This window comes from Bos javanicus, chromosome 25 (assembly GCF_032452875.1).
Source record: "Bos javanicus breed banteng chromosome 25, ARS-OSU_banteng_1.0, whole genome shotgun sequence".
Lineage (NCBI taxonomy): Eukaryota > Metazoa > Chordata > Mammalia > Artiodactyla > Bovidae > Bos > Bos javanicus.
This window is the reverse complement of record NC_083892.1, coordinates 39,463,410-39,482,394: the sequence shown is the minus strand read 5'-3', so window position 1 is coordinate 39,482,394 and position 18,985 is coordinate 39,463,410. Positions and strand designations below refer to the sequence as shown.

The 18,985-nt window shown below is 58.9% G+C and overlaps 1 protein-coding gene across 1 annotated transcript in view; it reads left to right on the top strand.

The window, feature by feature from the left end:
* LOC133238313 (protein sidekick-1-like) overlaps window positions 1-18,985 on the top strand; it is a 67,112-nt gene that overhangs the window by 23,452 nt on the left and 24,675 nt on the right. Inside the window, exons 9-13 of the mRNA XM_061401242.1 lie at window positions 4,257-4,372; window positions 6,224-6,410; window positions 8,108-8,245; window positions 12,460-12,621; window positions 13,300-13,425. Coding sequence (XP_061257226.1) covers window positions 4,257-4,372; window positions 6,224-6,410; window positions 8,108-8,245; window positions 12,460-12,621; window positions 13,300-13,425 — 729 coding nt within the window. The remainder of the gene's footprint in view (window positions 1-4,256; window positions 4,373-6,223; window positions 6,411-8,107; window positions 8,246-12,459; window positions 12,622-13,299; window positions 13,426-18,985) is intronic.

Below are 18,985 nucleotides of genomic sequence, written 5' to 3'. Positions count from 1 at the left end.
CCTCTTCCCCAGGAGTCCCCCAAGGGGGCAGACCCCAGAGGGAGAAGCACCCCCAGGACCCTGCTTGTCAGAAGGATGGCATGAAGGTGTGAGCACGAGGAGCAGGTCCCTGGAGGGCATCGCAGGTCCGTGATGACACCTCTGGGCGGCTCTCAGGTCACATGGGCACCCCCAGGGGAGATGGACATTTAAAGGCATCAGTACAGGGTGACCCAGAAGCCCTCCGTCTCCATGGGGACAGAGCCCACACAGGAGCAACGCCCCACCCGCCCGCAGGCAAGGTCACCTCGGGGACCCGCCTGGGGACACTGCCCACGCTCCTTGCCGGTCGTGCTCTCTGCTCTCACACCACCCGTTTCATTTCAGCTGCAAGACCCTTCACGTCCCACATTTTCTCCAATTTTACAAACAGCGAAGTGGCGCTCAGGGATTGGACAGACTCCCCACATCCCGCTGTACGAGCCCAGGGCTTGGATTCGCCGTGCAGGGCTTTCCCCGCAGCCTCCAGCCCCCATTCCTGCAGCCTGGAGAGCACAACATCGGTTTTGGAAACTGGTTTTTGTGACCAGTTTCCCGCTTCTTCCCGTTAAGCCTCCTTGGAGTTGTGTTTGGTTCTGGCTCAGCAGTGAGGTGAAGAGGAGGGGGAGGTGACAGAGGAGACAGAAGAGAGGCAGGGGCTGGGGCCCCGAGGGGCGAGACAGGGCGAGACGTGCTGGGCTGGCGAGGGGTGGGGCCGGGGCCCTGAGGGGCGAGACTTGCTGGGCCAGCGAGGGGTGGAGGGCTGAATTCCCCACCCGCCTCCCCTCTCTCCCTCCCCAGGCCCCCGAACCTCACCACGAGGGAGGGAAGGAGAGAGGCTCAGAGCCAGGCTGCCTGGGTTTACACAAAGCAGAGTCCACATGCCTGCTGATTGCGTGACCCCTGGAGAGTCGCTGGATTGCTCTGGGCCTTGCTTTTGCCGGCTCTGTAGCCTGCGTGCTGAGTCACTCAGTCATGTCCGACTCTGGGCAACCCTATGGACTGTAGCCCACGGAACGCACTGGACGTTCCTGCTGGGAAATGCCCCACGGGTCATCGGCCAGACTGGTTCCAGGGGGAGACGTGTAGCTCCCTCCGGGAGACTGTCCACAGGGTGGTCGCCACCCCACAGTGGGGCAGGGTGAGGGATGAGGGGCTGGATGGTGAGCAGTCCTGCCCGAGCGGTGGGCAGCCCCCGTGCCCCCAGCCCTGGCCGTTTGCCAGACACCTTTGCAGATGCTGTGAGCACACGGGGGCCGGCCAGCCGCCGCCCTGCAGCAGAGGTTCTGAAAGGCTCTGCTGCGGGGCCCCAGTGAGCCCGGGGCTGCCCAGGGTCTGCCAGACATGCAGTCAGGAGTCCGAGAGTCGGGGCCTGGGAGCCAGCACCCCCTCCACCAGCACGTCCATGCAAAGCCAGGGGCAGCTGCTGTCTTCCCTTGACGCTGCATGGTCACTGCGGGGCCAGCACGCCTGTCCAGGGGCCAGTGGAGCTGGACAGAGTGCCGGTCTCACTGCTTCTTGGGACCTGCCCGCCCAGTCCAGCCTGCAGCTCCCAGCTTTGCAGGGTTTCCTGAGCATTCAGCCAGAATCCCAGAAGATTCCAGAAATCTCTGGTGTTCCATCACCACTGTTGGGTACAAGGAGCCTGCCACAGTCCAGAACCATCTCTGTCGCCGCCATGGTCGGCCCTCCCTGCAGGCTGGTGGGTGACGGCCGTGGGGCAGCATCGTCTGCCCGGCCGAGGCGCCCAGGGGAGCCTCTGCTCCGCGCCCCAGCCCGGACCCTGCCTCCAGCACCGTCCGTGGCGTCCACGTATCAGCTAATGCCAGACTGCCAGGCCAGCGGGCTTTTGAAAACTGATTTTATGCGTGTTAACACGGCATTCTGAGCTGATGCTCACATGCACCGTCCTCCACAGACTGTAAAGTGGGGGAACAAAGAGATCACGGCCCGTCAGACACCCCACCAGCTTCCAAACAGAACCCTTCGTGACAAGTGAGGATCCCTTGTGGGGTGTAAACAGGGCATCTGCCTGCAAGTCATTGGGGAGACCCAGAGGCTCTTAGGAGCCAAAAACAAGTCTAGAAGCCAGCACGCTTTGCTCTGTGTTTACATCAGTTTCCCTCTCCCCTGCTGTGTCCTCATCGGGGAAGTCCTTGTTACGGGCAGGGAGGCACTGTGCTCCAGGACGGGCTGGGGGCCGGGGAGCCCCGCCCGGGGACAGCGGTACAGGTGGGCCTGCCGCCCGGGATGGAACCGGGCCAGGCAGGGGAGCTCTGCGTCGCACGTGTCCCCCCCCGAGCCGCCCTGGGCCCTGGCTCTGCCACGTCTTCAAGGAGGAAACTCGGGGCAGTGGACACTCGCACACGGCCCTGACCCCACCGGCGTGGCAGCAGCGTCCCACTCTGCCTTTCCCCGTCTAACTGTGCCACGGTCATTTCGCAACAGAGTCGCCGATGGCAAACATGCAAAGACATTAACTTTATTTATGTTTTGGATTATTAATGCGGCTATTAAAATTCCTCCAGTTAGTTTTGATTGGATTGTTTTTCTGTGTGATTCTGTTGTTTAATGGAGCGGTAAATAAGAATTTCTGATAATGAGGCCGAGCATCTGTCACAACAACCTGGTGAGGGTTATTAACATTTCCATTAGCGGCGGGGTGGGCCGTGGTAACACGAGCCGCACAGTTAGAGCAGAATGAATAGGTGGTGTCAGGCTGAGTGCGTGTTAATTACTATTTTATTCTGCGCTGGGGGGCAGCAGGGAAGGGGCGACTCGCGAAGGTCGTCCTCTCCGCGGAGGCCCCCTCCAGAGGGACCAAGTGCCCGGCCATCTCCCCCGATGGTGACTGTCCGTTTGGTTCCTTCCACTTGTGACCGTAAACAGACTTGAGCCCAAAGGCAGTGCCCGGGCTGCAGGCAGGGCCGCAGGGGGTGAGGGCGCTGGGCTGGTATCCTGCCCCCCGCAACCAGGCACCCCCGACAGCTCCGAGGTCCAGCCCATCATGGAGTTTGCCGGGATGGGGGGTACCCATGGGGGTGAAGGGAGCGGCCCGCAGCGGGCAGGGGACAGACCGGCCGGCGGGATTGCCGGGCAGGGAGAAACATGGGTCGTCTGCGTTGTTCCCAGCTGCCCTGAGGCTACCTGCAAGGCCACGGCCACGGGGGCCCTGCCAGTGACCTTTCACCTTTCACCTGCACCTGTGACTCCAGCCCATCACAGTGGGGCGGGGGTAGCCCTCAGGGTGGGAGGAGGACCAGAGGGGTGGGTCCTCCCCAGGGGACATGCGGCAGCGGCCTCTGTGCTCCGTCCCAGAGGAGGGGTAGCCACGGGTGCGCAGACGCCAGCCCCTCCCCCAGGAGCGGGGCTGTGCACCCCGGCGTCCTGAACCCCAGACAGGATCACACACGCCTTGGTTTTTCTTTTCTGGCTGCACTGTGCTGTGCGAGATCCTAGCTCCTCACCAGGGATCGAACCTGGGCCTCCAGCAGTGAAGGCAGAGGACTAACCCCCGGACCGCCAGGCCATTCCCACAGATGGCCTTTGTTTTCTCCGAGTTCCACGTGGACTTTAGCACTACCCTCGGTTGCGGTTACTGGAAAAGACCCTGATGCTGGGGAAGATTGAGGGCAGGAGGAGAAGGGGGCGACAGAGGTTGGGGAGCATCACCGACTCAATGCACGTGAATCTGAGCGAAACTCTGGGAGATAGTGAAGGACAGGGAAGGCTGGCGTGCTGCAGGCCTTGGGGTGGAAAAGAGTCGGCAGGACTTAACGCCTGAACAACTGCAGCAACTCGGCAATGAACGTGAGAGCCAGCAGCACAGGTCTGCAGGGCCTGATCTCCCAGCCACAGGGCCCTCCCCAACCCGACGCAGCGAGGTTGGAGGTTGCTGAGCCGTCCCTGCCTGTCCCAGGCAGCCTCACAGCTCAGTCATAGGCACGTGGCTTACTGTCTCACCTTTGTTCTCACGAGCGCCCCTGTGTCTGTGTATAATCGCTTTTCTTTGGGGTTCTCCAGATTTCACTGTGTGCACTTAGAGCCGTGGTTCTGAGAGGGTCCGTGGTCGTCCTGGCCGGGGCGGGGCCTGCAGGGGCGGGGCCGCAGGGGCCTGGGAGCCCGCGCGGGGAACCGTGGTTCTGAGAGGGTCCATGGTCGTCCAGGCCGGGGTGGGGCCTGGGAGCCCGCACGCGGGGGCGGGCTTCTCGGCTGACCCTCTGCTCTCTGCCCCACAGCCCCTGCCCAGGCCCCGCAGCGTGTGCACGTGAACCCGCTCACGGCCAGCCAGCTGGAGGTCGCATGGGAGCCGCCGCCGCCCGAGAGCCAGAGCGGGATCATCCAGGGCTACAAGGCAAGCCCCTCGCACGGCGCGGTCTCCCTCCCGGCCACCTGGGGACGACCCCTCGCGAGGCGCGGTCTGCCCTCCCGGCCACCTGGGGACGAGGGCCGGCGGCCCGGGCCCCCCAGCTCACGGCGGCCCTCTGCGTCCTGCGCCAGCACGCGGCGGCCCTCACCCTCGGACCCGAGGGCATCACCGAGGGGCTGGGCCAGCTCAGCCCACCTCCCCCGGACCTGGGGGTCGGGGAGGCTCATGGTGGAGCCAGCAGCCCCTCCCTCCCAGGCTGGCCTCTCCTTGCCCTGCGCCCCCTCGGGGAGCCTCCACCACCTTTGCTGACGGTGCAGGAGGGGAGACCAGGCCTAGCCCCCAGCTCCACCCCGTGTCACTACTGGATGCTTCCCGAGTCCTGACTCAGTAGGTCCAGGATGGAGCCCGGAAATGTGCATGTGTGACAAGCTCCCCAGGGGCCTGGTTCCTGGGGACCTCAGTTTGAGAACCCCGACACTGACCTGTTCTGAGCCCACATCTGAATATTCCAGAAGTGGGATGGAAGGAAGGCACCAGACCATTCCCGTAAGAGCATCGGGCATGAACAGTCACACAAGTTGGTGGGGGGCAGGAGCCCCTCCCAGGGTTCCACCTCCAAGGTCACCCCTGCAGACGGGGCTGGAACCCCATGAGGTCAGCCAAAACCCTCCTGAGGTAACCAGCCCAGGGCCGTCCCTTGCAAACCCCCATCCTCCCCTCAGGGTGAGTCTCCTTGTCTGGTCTGATGAGCCTCAAGTTGATCAGTCCTCAGACTTTGTGGGCTCACCTGCCCTGATGATGACTATTGGGCCGAGTAAATGTTCCTCTAAGAATGATTTCTGTAGCTGTTTTGTGAAAAGAAAGGCCTTCCTCCGTGGCAGGGCCGTTAACAATGACTGATGAGGCGACAGCAAGTCCCCTGAGCCTGGAGGCAAGGTGCTGTGTGTGTGTGTCCAAAGCGCGTTCCCTATTAATAATTCCCAATAACGGTGTCCTGAACAGACGCTGACGTGGGTATTGCCCTCAGTGTCCAGGTTAGTGCGGCCTCTTCGAGCAGAGCGCCTCACTGGCCAGTTCAGGGTGCAGAAGCTGGAGTTCATCTTACAGGAGGGAATGAGCGTAGCTAACCCGCCAGGGCTGCTCTGGCCTGGCCAGACGTGTGGACACCGGAGAGCCGGCCCCACACGGAACTCTGCTGCTCCGCACGTGGGCCAACAGCTCTGACTGCCTGGCCCGGGTTACACCCACTGAGCCAAGGCAGATCCACGGTCCAGGGCTGTCTCTGGGCAGCCTGGCTGGCACCAGCTTGAGGCTGTGGTTCTCTGCCAGCTATCAAGGGAAACAGTTCAGATGACCTTACAAACCTCCGTGTGTGGGCATCACGTTTGCTCACGAGCACATGTAAACCAGACACGAGGAAACAGAACCAAGAGAAACACGGGCCCCCGGCAGCGCTGAGCCCAGGGTGGCTCTTCTGCTCGTCATCTGAGGCTGTTTTAACGTCCACAGTATTGGGTCACGTCAATCGCAGGCTTCGATGCATGTCAGGGTTAAAATGCAGGAGCCTCTAGTGAAGCTGGGGCTGGGGCCGTCCACAGGCTGGAGCAGGGGCTGGGTCGGTCTCCCTTACGTCCAGGAGCCTGGTCCTAAGGCACTTTCCTGGCAGTCACCTCCGTCTGCAGGCCCTATCCTCCTGGCCTGGCCTCTGCAGAGGCGCACTCACCCCCCAGGAGCACTGGGGTCCCCCGCCCGGCTTGGTGGCCGCCTGTCCCCAGGCTGAGACGGGGCGCCACCCCTCTGAGCCTCCCGGCCTCCAGCCTCCGCTCCTCCCGGCAGATCTACTACTGGGAGGCAGACAGCCAGAATGACACGGAGAAGATGCGGGTGCTGTTCCTGCCCGAGACCACGGCCAAACTGAAGAACCTCACCAGCCACACCAAGTACCTGGTCAGCATCTCGGCCTTCAACGCCGCGGGCGACGGGCCCCGGAGTGAGCCCCAGCCGGGCTGCACCCACCAGGCAGGTAGGAGCACACAAGCCTCCCACCGACTGCCCAGGCCGCCCCCTGCCCCATCGCTGCCCCCTGCCCCGCTGCTGCCCCCCACCCCCGCTCCAGTTCCCCCAGCTCCCCACTCTGCTGGTCCTCAAACCCAGCCCCATGTAGCCGGAGATTTCTGGGTCTGACCCACATGGTGTCTCCGGCCCCCAGCCTGGGCCCGCTGCATGGAGCTGCCTGCTGTGAGCCGTGCAGGGTGTCAGGTGAACAGGCTTCCAGCTGCACGAGGCCTTGTTCCTCACAGGCAGGATTAGCCCCAGGGCCCTGGGGGCTTCTCTCAGGTCCAGCTCCCAGAGCAGAGATCCCCTTGTCTGTTGACCTGCTGAGCCTGGGCTGCAGTGTGGGCCCCCCGGGGGCCTCAGCTGCAGAGCCCTCCAGAAGCGGTTGGCCTGCCATCTCTCAGGCACATGCCCCAGGCAGATCCCAGAGCATGCCCGGACTGCCCTGCCGGGGGTCACACTGCCCGTGGCCTCCTCTCCTCACCCACTGTGCATTCTGAGCTGATCGCTCACTGTCCTGGTGACTCTTGGAATCCCCTGTGGCCTGGGGGGCTTTGTGAGGCCAGCCAGGCCTCCCAAGGGAAAGGAGGCTGGGCCTGGGGTCCCGGGAGCTCCGAGGGACTTCATGAGATCCAGAGGGTCACAGGCCAGCAAAGTAGGTTCGGGAGCCCATGGGATACAGACCCTCCTCTCGTGGTTCCCCAACATTCTGTGGGTTCAGTCTTCCTGGGAGCAGGGGCTCCCAAGCGCTTTGCCCTGCACAAGATGACCACAGCCAGATTGTACGGGCCGTGCCCCCGGGCCTGTCCAGCAGTCCCTGCAAGGCCAGGAAGGGGCCATCGTGGACTCAGAGGGAAGGGGTGGAGCTGTGCAGCTGAGAGTGGGAGGCGGAGACCCTTGGGCACGGTGGGCCCAGCTGATCGTGGGACCACAGGACCCCCAGGGCGGGGGAGTGTGGAAGAGGGGCAGGAGGGGCTGGTTTAGTGGGCATTTCTCACCTCTGAGGGGAACCGGGCTGGGGGCACGTCAGTCCCCACACGGTGAGGGGAGCTCGGGACTCCAGTCCAGGTGGACGGGGGCCTTGTGGATCAGCCTGCTCCCTGACCCCCAGCCGGCCTCTGCGTCTGCCAGGAAAAAGCGTCTCCCGACTCAGGGTGGCCTGTGAGCTCCCCCATCTCCAGACCAAGGGGGACCGTGAGATGGTTGGGCACCAGGGGATCCCAGGTGAGGACGAGGGTGGGGGTGTCCTCTGGGGCCTCCTGGCCCTGCAGAGGGAGAGGAGAGGAGGGCAGAGCCTTCAGCCACCACCCGCCCCGGAGCCTGGCCCCCAGAGGCGCAGGCCGGAGCTGACGGTGCCGTCTGCGCTGCGCTTCCTGTCTCTCTCATTCGTTTTTACACCTTTGTCACCGTGCTGCTCAGGCTCCTTTGTGCTTGAACACCGTCGTTTCCTCTGCTCCTCTCGGGAGGGTTTGAGTTTCCGATTGATCCTGGGAGGTTGGGGATGCTCAGTAAATCACCTTTATACAGCGTGTGGCATTGAGCCTGCACCAAGTAGAAAATAACATCTAATAAACATCTCTGTTCCGGGCGGAGGCGTGGACACACATGTAGATGATCTCTTGCTATAAAAGGAGCTTCACTGAAGGTCCTGCCCTGTTCCTCCAGCTCCCGGGACCCCCAGCTTTTTGGCGTTCTCGGAAATAACCTCCACCACGCTGAACGTCTCGTGGGGTGAGCCCGTGGCGGCCAACGGCGTCCTGCAGGGCTACCGAGTGGTGTACGAGCCGCTCGCGCCCGTCCAAGGTAAGCCTCGCAGGGCCTGGCGCCCGCCGTCGACACGGGAAGAGGCCGGTGAACGGGCCGAGCGCGTGGCGCGTTCGCACAGCCGCCCTCCTGGGGCCCCGACCCGGGTCTTCACCACCTGCCGCTCCTGAGGCCCCAGGGTTCGTCCCACCCAGGCACTACAAGCCAGAACCACGTGGGCAATGTGGCCAGAGGGGGCACTGGGCCCAGAGGCTGCCCCCAGCTGCTCCTCCGGCCACCCTTCATTCTAACGTTTACTCAGCGAAGGTTTTTAGGGGGTGCACACCGTGGGCTGTTCCCCAACAGGAGACTGAAGCTGAGCCCCAGGGCCCAGAGCACACACTGAGGGCTGAGTGGGCCTTTCTCTGTGCCCCTCTGTGTGCCCAGGACCGTGGTGCAGAGGAGGGCGGGGAGCCCCTGGTCATAGACGCAGGCAGACTGTAAAAGTTACGGATTGTTTAATGTCTAGGAGGGAAAGATACCACCCACACGTCTAACGATCCTGGCTTTCCACTTAAAGCGCCGCGATAAACGTTTCCTTTATAAAAATAAGCACATTCAACTAAAACAGGGAGTTGATGTGAAGAAGAAAAGTTAAGCCCTAGATTTTATTTCATCGCATCTCAACTGCCGTGGGCTCTGAGATGCATGGTAACTTTATTAAGTGCTGAGGAGGAAAAAGGGCCTCCGATGCACTCTGGCCCAGGCCTCGTGTGCAGCGACTGTCCCAAGCTGCATCCCAGATCAGACATGGACACGTGAGGGGCACGCGTCTCAGAAAATTCATGAACTTTGGTAAATAGCAGGAGAGGCGGCGTGTGGACACAGGCTGTCCAACGGCCAAGAGGCCGGGGCCACATCTACTCAGCCCCGCTCAGTCTGGGGACAGGTGGCCTGGGCTTGGCCAGAGTCGCGGTCACAGCCCCAGAGGCCCTGGAGGAGACGGGCCAGGATCTTGCTCGTCCAGCGGCCAGGAAGGGCCGAGAATTACCGGACACCAGCGTTTTGCTCGCCCATGTGAGTGGGGGCGGGGACTTGGCGCTCTGTCACACAGCCACTGACCCGGCTCCTGTTTGGAGCCCAGGTTCCTGACCAGCACGTCCCAGACCCTGACTCCCACTCGTCTGTCCAGTGCCCTGTCCAGGGCTGGGGCTGCTGCCCTTGACCGTGACAGCACCAGTGACTGGCAGTGCCCAGCCCGGCCCGAGGAGCCCTGGGGCCGCCTCTACCCCCAGAGCTGCCCTGAGCCGGGCCCACCCGCCCCCGACAGCTCTGGCCCAGCTCCTGCAGGAGCAAGGCTGACCTTAGGCCTCACACCTGCCCCAGCCACCCCGGCAACCAGCACACACCCCATCCCTAGGGGCAGAGCTCAAGGCCCGCTGCCTGAGTGCCACCCTGGTGACCTATGACCTTCCAGATGCGCCCTGCTCACCACCAACCCAGGCCCGCTTCTCAGGATCCCACCCGGAGCCTGCCTGGACCACGGCCGCTCCCCAAACCCCTGATTCTTCAGTCACACGCTGGGCCCGAGCCCTTCCAGCCTCCACGGCCCGCGGCCCAAGAAGGTGGGGTCTGCCAGGCAGGGCTGCAGGGAGGCCATGCCCAGGGCGGGGCGGGGCTGCTGGTGACGGGTGTGGGGCCTCGCATGGGAAGCCCTTACTCTGGGCTCAGCTGGGGGCCTCGCACTGGCCAGCGCTGGCTGACGCCAGAACAGCAGCCACCTCGGGCAGGCGGAGGCTTAGGAAGTGTTTGCACACGAGTCCCCACACCTCGGCCTGTCCCTCACCAGGGCCCCCCAGTTCCTGGATTATGTATCCCCCCTGCTTAAGGCGGCCGGCCAGTCTGATGGGCGTGCGGGCCTCTTGAGTGGGGGTCTCCTGGAAAAGCCTGGCCCCCTTCACTGTGGGATCCGGGATTCCCACAGGGAACCATGGAAGTGGTGATGGGGGCTCCGGACAATTTCGATGCGTTCACGTGTCTCAGAGGGCCCGGTGTCTCCCGGAGACATGGCTGCAAACACAGGGGACCCTCGAGTGTCTTCATTCTATGTCAGCTCTCTGTGGCAGCTGGCTCCCCGTGAAGACCACCAAGGATGTGATATGTGCGTTACACACGCACACACGCACGCTTGCAGTGAAGACAGTAAACAGAAGTTGTGAAGCAGCGCCCTCGCCCCGGCTGACCCTGCGTGCCCCGCCCCGGGCCCAGACCTGGTGGGCTGCCTTCAGCCCAGGGAGCGGGGGCCCAGCGTGGACCCAGTGCTGTGGACCCCGGAGCCCAGCAGAGCAGCCCTCGGAGCGCCAGGCCCTGATCTTGGGAATCTGATTCCATAGAAGAGCTGTTTTTATGTTTTCTAAAAATGTCTTTTAAATGGGGGAAAGATTGAAGACAGGAGAAGGGGGCGAAAGAGGATGAGATGATTGGATGGCATCACTGACTCAATGCCCATGAGTTTGAGCAAGCTCCAGGAGACGGTGAAGGACCAGGAGGCCTGGCGTGCTGCAGTCCATGGGGTCGCAAAGAGTCGGACATGGCTGAGCTACTGAACATCAACAACAAAATGTTTTAAATGGAAGTATTTTAGGGAATTGCACCATGAGGCTTTATAGCGCAGGGCACAGTTTTAAAATGGACTAAACGAACAAGATTCTGCCTTGGTTGGGATGGAATGGGGGTTGGGATGGGACAGGGGTTGGGGGGACAGAGTTCACAAAATCTGTGCCCGGGGTTGGTTCTACTCTAAGGAGAAGGTATTTCTTTTCTAACAACAAAAAAGGGGGCAGGGATGCTGCTCTGCCAAAAACTATACATCCCACAGGACCCCCAGCATCAGCTGAGGACGCTCTCCATGTGTGCGTGCTGTGCCCCCCGGGAGCCCCGTCCGGAGCGATGGGCCTGAGGGGCAGCTTTGCTGGGCAGAAACAGCCCTGCTTCTCCAGTGAAAAGCTCCGACCAGGCAAAAGCCCCCAGAATCGCTCTGAAATAATTGGGAAGAGAATGACTTAGCTGGTCAAGTGTTTGATAAAAGGCATGATGTGAACGCAGTAAGCCACGAGGAGAGACCCTGGGACCTGCAGGACTGCAGGGATTTGCTCTGGCGACTTGGAAGGTTGACCCGTTTTGCACAAGGACACGATTTTTGGGGCTCTTCTGAGGTCAAGGCCGCCCTTGAGTTCTCTGCACTCAAGGTGCAGAGAACACTGGCCATTCACAGCGAGCACAGACAGGCGGCCCACGGTCTCGGGAAGCCCAGCAGTCCTCTGTGTGGGGGACGCAGTGGGGCAGACTCTGGACCCTGGACAGCAGGCACCACGCGCAGCGTGTCCACACGCCCTCTGCTGACCGACCCACTGCAGCCTGACGCCCCACACAGAGGTGCCCGACAGCCATCGGCGGGTGGGAGGCTCTGAGAAGTCCCGCAGTCTAGAGCTCTGTAGCTCTTTTGTTCAAACGCTTCGTTTTCAAACGTCATAGAGAACTCTATTTTCCCTTCTGGAAAAGGCTGCATTTATGTATTTTTCAGGATGTATCTTCCTCCCAAAATATTGAAGCTCTGTTTTCTAATTAAACACCGTGCAGCCAGCATCACGCGCGCTCCATCCCCGTGTCTGAGGGAGAGGGTCCCGGGCCGTCCTGGTCTCTGGGTTGAGGCACCGCTGTCTGTGGTGACAGGTGCTCCATCCTCGCGTCAAGTCCCGGGCGAAGCTGTGCTTGTCGTGCGTGGCCGAGGCCTTCACACCACAGGGTGGTCCCTACTGGGCGGAGGAAGGGGTGCAGCTTTAACCCCCAGAAGTCTTCCTGAGTCTTCCTCTCTCACAGTCTCCTCCAGGACTGAGTCGGGAAGCCCGAGGTCGCCTCTGACGTGACTCAGGACTTTGTGGGAAGGGGCCCTACAGACCCCAAGGCCCTGCCCTCCGGGTGGTGCTGGTCGCCAGAGGTCTCTGCCCCTGACCTGACCAGCGAGCCTGACCGCCTCCTCCCACATGTTCTCAGGGTGCTTCTTCCCTTGTCAGCACCCGCTTATCAAGCTTAGACTCTAATTGCACTTATCTGTGCTGAAAATTGGCCATTATCACCACTTAAACGCCTCATAATTGTAAGAAATACCTCCTTAGCAGACCGAGGGGCCTCCGCCGTTGTTATCAGAGCCGGGCAGGCAGGCGGGGCTCAGGACCCCTCTGAATCCACCCCTCTCCCCGTTCCTGCGGCTCTAGGGGTCAGCAAAGTGGTGACCGTGGATGTGAAGGGGAACTGGCCGCGCTGGCTGAAGGTGCGGGACCTCACCAAGGGAGTCACCTACTTCTTCCGTGTGCAGGCACGGACCATCGCCTACGGGCCCGAGCTGCAGGCCAACGTCACGGCCGGGCCGGCCGAGGGTGAGTACCAGCCGCCTTCGTCCTCTTCCGGGTTTGTCTGCATTCCAGCGAGCCGCTGTGGCCGCTCAGAGCTGGCTTCAGCTCAGGCCTCTTTTGGTCCCGTTGTCTTTTTTTTTTAACTTTTAGCTGCACCCCATGCCATGTGGGACCTTAGATCCTCGACCAGGGATCAGCCTAGGGCCCCCTGCAGTGGAAGCGCAGAGTTCTAACCGCCGGGCCCCCAGGGGAATCTCTTGACCCTGTCTTCAAAAGCGCATATTAACGCAAGTGTCTGAACGTGAGCACATTCAGTGTAGACGAGCAAATTCCTAGGCATGTCAAGTTTGTATTTCTTTTCTGGGAAAATTATTAAGACAAAGTAAGTGCATTCAATTCAAGATACACAAGAAAATTTTGAAGTTTTCACACGTGAGGTTGAGCCAAGGTTTCTACTTCACAAACGACCTTGGCCTCTGTTTACGGAGGTGCTTATGGAGGCGAGGCCGGGGCAGCGGACCCAGGGGGCACCCCCACGCCTCACCTCTCTTGATCCTCTGAGGGACCCTGTGAGGCCTGCGTCGGCCCCCACCCCACCCCCACTTTCTAGAGGAGGAACCTGAGACTGAGCGTGGTGGCCCTGCCTGGAGAGCCCCTGCGGGCGAGGCGTCCCCAAAGCCCCCTGCTCTGCTCTGTCCACAGGGTCCCCGGGCTCCCCTCGAGACGTCTCGGTCACCAAATCCACCTCTGAGCTGACCCTGCATTGGACAGAGGGCCGGGCCGGCAGGACGCCCACCACGGGCTACGTCATCGAGGCCAGACCCTCAGGTAGGGTGGGCACCACCCCAAAACCGTGTCCGTGCATCTGTACAAGGGGGATGTGTCCAAGCCGCAGGCCCGCCTGGCAGTATCTCCCTGATGACAAGGGGACCGAGGGAGTGATGCTGAAATGAGAGCCTCCCTCTCACTCCCTCACCCTCTGTTTTCATAACCATTACTGTGCTCATAACCTCACGGGCATCAGCCCCACGACAAGGTGGCCACGTGAGCCAGGTTTAGGGGAGGGTAACCATCACTCAGATACACATGCTGAGGACTTAGGGCCCCTCACACACGCTCTCGGCTCACCAGTGACACCCGCGAGTGGCTCAGAGACAGGCTAAGGGTCTTGGTGGACCGCGTTCTGCTCACCCCTCACTGTGAGCCTTCCTGCCAGGAACCCACGTCACCTGCTGAGAGCAAGGCTGAGATCCACCTGACCCCGTCCGCCCTGAGTGGGCTCTCCCCTTCCTTCTGTTCAGTTAATACCTTTTGTTGTTGTCGCTCAGTCGCTTAGTCATGTCTAACTCTTTGCGACCCCATGGACTGCAGCATACCAGGCCTCCCTGTCCATCACTAACTCCTGGAGTTTCCCTAAACTCATGTCCATTGAGTCAGTGATGCCATCCAACCATCTTATCCTCTGTCACTCCCTTCTTCTGCCTTCAATCTTTCCCAGCATCAGGGTCTTTTCCAATGAGTTGGCTCTTTGCATCAGGTGGACAAATGTTGGAGCTTCAGCTTTTAGGAAGGACTTATTGGAAAATGAACTTCTGATGGGTTAAGTCTGGTGTTACGGCCGGGGGTGGGGGTGTCGCCCACACAGGAGCACTGCACGTTCAGTTGGCTGCACAGCTCAGCATGAACCTCTGAGGGTGAGCGTGCCTGGTGGGCCAGCGCCACACTCAGAACACAAATCGCCAGGTCCCTCCTGCTAGATGGGGTCCAGCTCTGGGCGTGTTTCAGACTACGGTCTAAAGCAGCTATTAGACCAGGAGGAAGGGGCCCTGAAGCTGCAGACCCCACAGTGACACAGGCACCCCTCCTCCCCAGCAAACTGGTTCTGAGAGGTTCCTAATGAGAAGTGCCTTCTACAAACTTCTGAGGAGAAACCTGGTCCATAAACCAAGACGGTTTCTATGAAACGTGAATGATTCTTTGGCTCCCACACCCATGCTCAGCCCCCAGCCTGGGACCTGGCCAGTTTCTGATAAGCAGGGTGTTTGTCCTGTGCTGGAAGCAGAGGGCCCCAAATCTGTGGCAGGCCGGGCTCAGCCAGCACCGTGGCTAAAAGGCCCCTGGGGTCTGGGCCCAAACAAGGCTGTGGAGGCCATGCTGACCCAAAGGAAGCAAGCTGTTTGCCCCTCAAATCCAGGGGTTACCCTGCTTGCTCCCCAGGCCCCTGCAGTGTTCATGGATAGAATTCTGGAGCTCCAACGATTTAGATGGGAAAAAATATGTTTTTATCTTCACTAACCTCTAACTGAAAGTAGCACTTCCTTCACTGATAAACACACGGTAGCTTCCTTCACTGCTGTAACCAAGCACCGAGCACAGGCGGCTTAAATAACAGAGACGTGCCGGCTGCCAGTTCCGGAGGCGGGAATCCTCAGATCAAGGTGGTCAGCAGGGCTGGTTCCCGAGGCCGGCCGAGCCGGGGGTGGGGGTTCGGTCCAGCGCCTCCCCCAGCTCCTGGTGCGTTGCCCACAGCCTCTGCGGTGCCTTGGCTTGTAGCAGAAGCATCACCCAGGCCCCGACCTTCCTCGTCACCTGGCCTCCTCCCTGTGTTCCCGCCTGCGTCCAAATGTCCTCTTTTTATTTCTCTTCTTCATTTACTGTTTTGGACATGCTGGGTCTTCTTTGCTGTTTGTGAACTTTCTCCAGCCGCAGAGAGTGGGGCCCACTCTCTAGTCATGGTGCGCGACCTCTCGTCGCGGCGGCTCTCTCTCTCGCTGCGGAGCCCGCGCTCTCGGCAGGCGGGCTTCAGTAGTTGTGGCCCACGGCCTTAGTTGCTCCGTGGCAGGTGGGATCTTCTCAGAGCAGGGGTCGAACCCGTGTCCCCTGCACTGGCAGGTGGATTCTTAGCCACTGGATCACCACAGAAGTCCCTAATTTCCCCTTCTTAGAAGGGCCCCAGTCATATGGAACAGAGGCCCACCTTCATGACTGCATCTTAATTAATTGCAGAGACCCTATTTCCAAATAAGATCACGTTCTGAGAGCCTGAGGATCAGGCCTCGAGGGTGTGAATGACAAGGGGATGCAATTCAGTCCACGACAAGAGGTGAGAAGCCACCTAAGTCACTGCAGTAGCTGTGAGGCTGCCGGCAGCAGGAGTCACGGCTGCATGCGTGTCACGTGCCAGCCGTGGAGAGACTCCCCCGGATCCTTCACACTCATCCTTACGGTGGAATTACGTCGTCCGCAGACCCTGCTCTACCTCCTTATCCGAGGCGTTCGTGACGAAGCCAAGACTTCTGAGTTCCCTGGTGTGAGGGTGCCATGGAAATCCACGTTTCTCTACCACATCTTCCAAAGACCGCATGGCTCACCCAGGGCGCCGAGAAGACCCACGTACCCAGACCCTCCTCGCAGCCTGGAGACGGACATGGCTGTGCATCTCCGGGTACCGCCAGGCACTTAGCATCACCAGTGTGACTCGTTTCCTTTTCCGTTGTATTTCACACATCTGAAACCACTCTGAGACGGGGGCCTTCAAAGTCAGCCAGCTGTCAGAGGGTCCACGGCACCGAGAAAAGATAAGGAAGCCGTGGTCTCGAGCAGGGGCCCCCAGGTCCTCAGCCTCCGTGATCTGATGCCTGCTGGTCTGAGGTGGAGCCGGTATAATCACAACAGAAACAAAGTGTGCAACAAACGCAACGCGCGTGAACCATCCTGAAACCACACAAACGCAACGCGCGTGAACCATCCTGAAACCACACAAACGCAACGCGCGTGAACCATCCTGAAACCAACCCCCGCCCTGTCCATGGAAAATCTGTCCCTCCTCCAGCAGCTGACTGGACCAGGGCAGGCTGACCGGCTCACCGTCCAGCCTCTGAAAGTCGAGAAGGACGCCCCCTGCTCTCCAGGATAGAGGCCCGCAGCTGCTTGGAGTCAGATGAAACGCGGTTACAGATTGTCAATGTTTAAACTCTTGCCGGTACTGTGAGCTTTGGAGCTCAGCTGTCATCTGTTACAGGCCTCATTGCACAGAGAGTAAATGCGGCACCATCTTGCTGCAGCCCCCGAGCCCTCTGTAGGGCAGTGGGGTCTGAAGGGAGCTTGGTTGTGGTGTGTGGGTCCCTGGGACAGGGAGTTTTTCTCAGAGGCTGCCCAGGGTCTGGGAAGACTGAGCCCATTTTGGGGAGGCCCCAGGGGCCCCAGGCTGCCTACCGTCCACCCACTTGTCTCATTTCCATCTTGCCTTGACAGGCATGGAGCTCACCCACTTGGCTGGTCTGGGGAGTGTGGCCAGCAGGCCTGGACAACCCGGGCAGGTGGCCGTGCAGCCCTGTGTATCTGCATTTTAACCACAGCCAATTTTGCTGATGATTGGGCAGTGATCAAGACCATCCCCAAGAAAAAGAAATGCAAAAAGACAAAATGATTGTCTGAGGAGGCCTTACAAATAGCTGAGAAGAGAAGTGAAAGGCAAAGGAGAAAAGGAAAGATATACCCATCTGAATGCAGAGTTCCAAAGAATAGCAAAGAGAGATAAGAAAGCCTTCCTCAGTGGTCAATGCAAAGAAATAGAGGAAAACAATAGAATGGGAAAAACTAGACAGCTCTTTAAAAAAAATTAGAGATACCAAGGGAACATTTCATGCGAAGATGGGCTCAATAAAGGACAGAAATGGTATGGACCTAACAGAAGCAGAAGGTATTAAGAAGAGGTGGCAAGAATACACAGAAGAACTATACAAAAAAGATCTTCATGACCCAGATAATCACGATGGTGTGATCACTCACCTAGAGTCAGACATCCTGGAGTGTGAAGTCAAGTGGCCTTAGGAATCATCACTACAAATAAAGTTAGTGGAGGTGATGGAATTCCAGTTGAGTTATTTCAAATCCTAAAAGATGATGCTGTGAAAGTGCTGCACTCAATATGCCAGCAAATTTGGAAAACTCAGCAGTGGCCACAGGACTGGAAAAGGTCAGTTTTCATTCCCATCCCAAAGAAAGGCAATGCCAAAGAATGCTCAAACTACTGCACAATTGCACTTCATCTCACACGCTAGCAAAGTAATGCTCAAAATTCTCCAAGCCGGGCTTCAACAGTACGTGAACTGAGAACTTCCAGATGTTCAAGCTGGTTTAGAAAAGGCAGAGGAACCAGAGATCAAATTGCCAACATCTGTCAGATCATTGAAAAAGTGAGAGAGTTCCAGAAAAACATCTATTTCTGCTTTATTGACTATGCCAGAGCCTTTGACTGTGTGGGTCACAACAAACTGTGGAAAATTCTGAAAGAGATGGGAATACCAGACCACCTGACCTGCCTCCTGAGAAATCTGTATGCAGGTCAGGAAGCAACAGTTAGAACTGGACGTGGAACAACCGACTGGTTCCAAGTCGGGAAAGGAGTACATCAAGGCTGTATATTATCACCCTGCTTATTTAACTTATATGCAGAGTACATCATGAGAAATGCTGGACTGGAAGAAGCACAAGCTGGAATCAAGATTGCCAGGAGAAATATCAATAACCTCAGATATGCAGATGACACCACCCTTATGGCAGAAATCAAAGAAGAACTAAAGAGTCTACTGATGAAAGTGAAAGAGGAGAGTGAAAAAGTTGGCTTAAAACTCAACATTCAGAAAACGAAGATCATGGCATCCAGTCCCATCACTTCATGGCAAATAGATCGGGAAACAATGGAAACAGGGACAGAGTTTATTTTCTTGGGCTCCAGAATCACTGCAGGTGGTGATTGCAGCCATGTAATTAAAAGACACTTGCTCCTTGGAAGAAAAGCTATGACCAACCTAGACAGCATATTAAGAAGCAGAGACGTTACTTTGCTGACAAAGTCCACCTAGTCAAGGCTATGGTTTTTCCAGTAGTCACGTATGGATGTGAGAGTTGGACCATAAAGAAAGCTGAGCACTGAAGAATTGATGCTTTTGAATTGTGGTGTTAGAGAAGACTCTTGAGAGTCCCTTGGAGTGCAAGGAGATCCAACCAGTCCATCCTAAAGGAAATCAGTCCTGAATATTCGTTGGAAGGAATGATGCTGAAGCTGAAGTTCTAATACTTTGACCACCTGATGTGAAGAACCAACTCATTGGAAAAGACCCTGAGGCTGGGAAAGGTTGAAGGCAGGAAGCGAAGGGGACAACAGAGGATGAGATGGTTGTATGATATCACCGACTCGATGGACATGAGTTTGAGCAAGCTCCAGGAATTGGTGATGGACAGGGAAGCCTGGCATGCCACAGTCCATGGGGTCGGAAAGAGTCGGACATGACTGAGCACTGAACTGAACTGAACCGAATTCTGTTGATGCTCTGACATGAACACCCCAAACTGAACAGCTACTAAGGAAATTCGCACGGGGCTA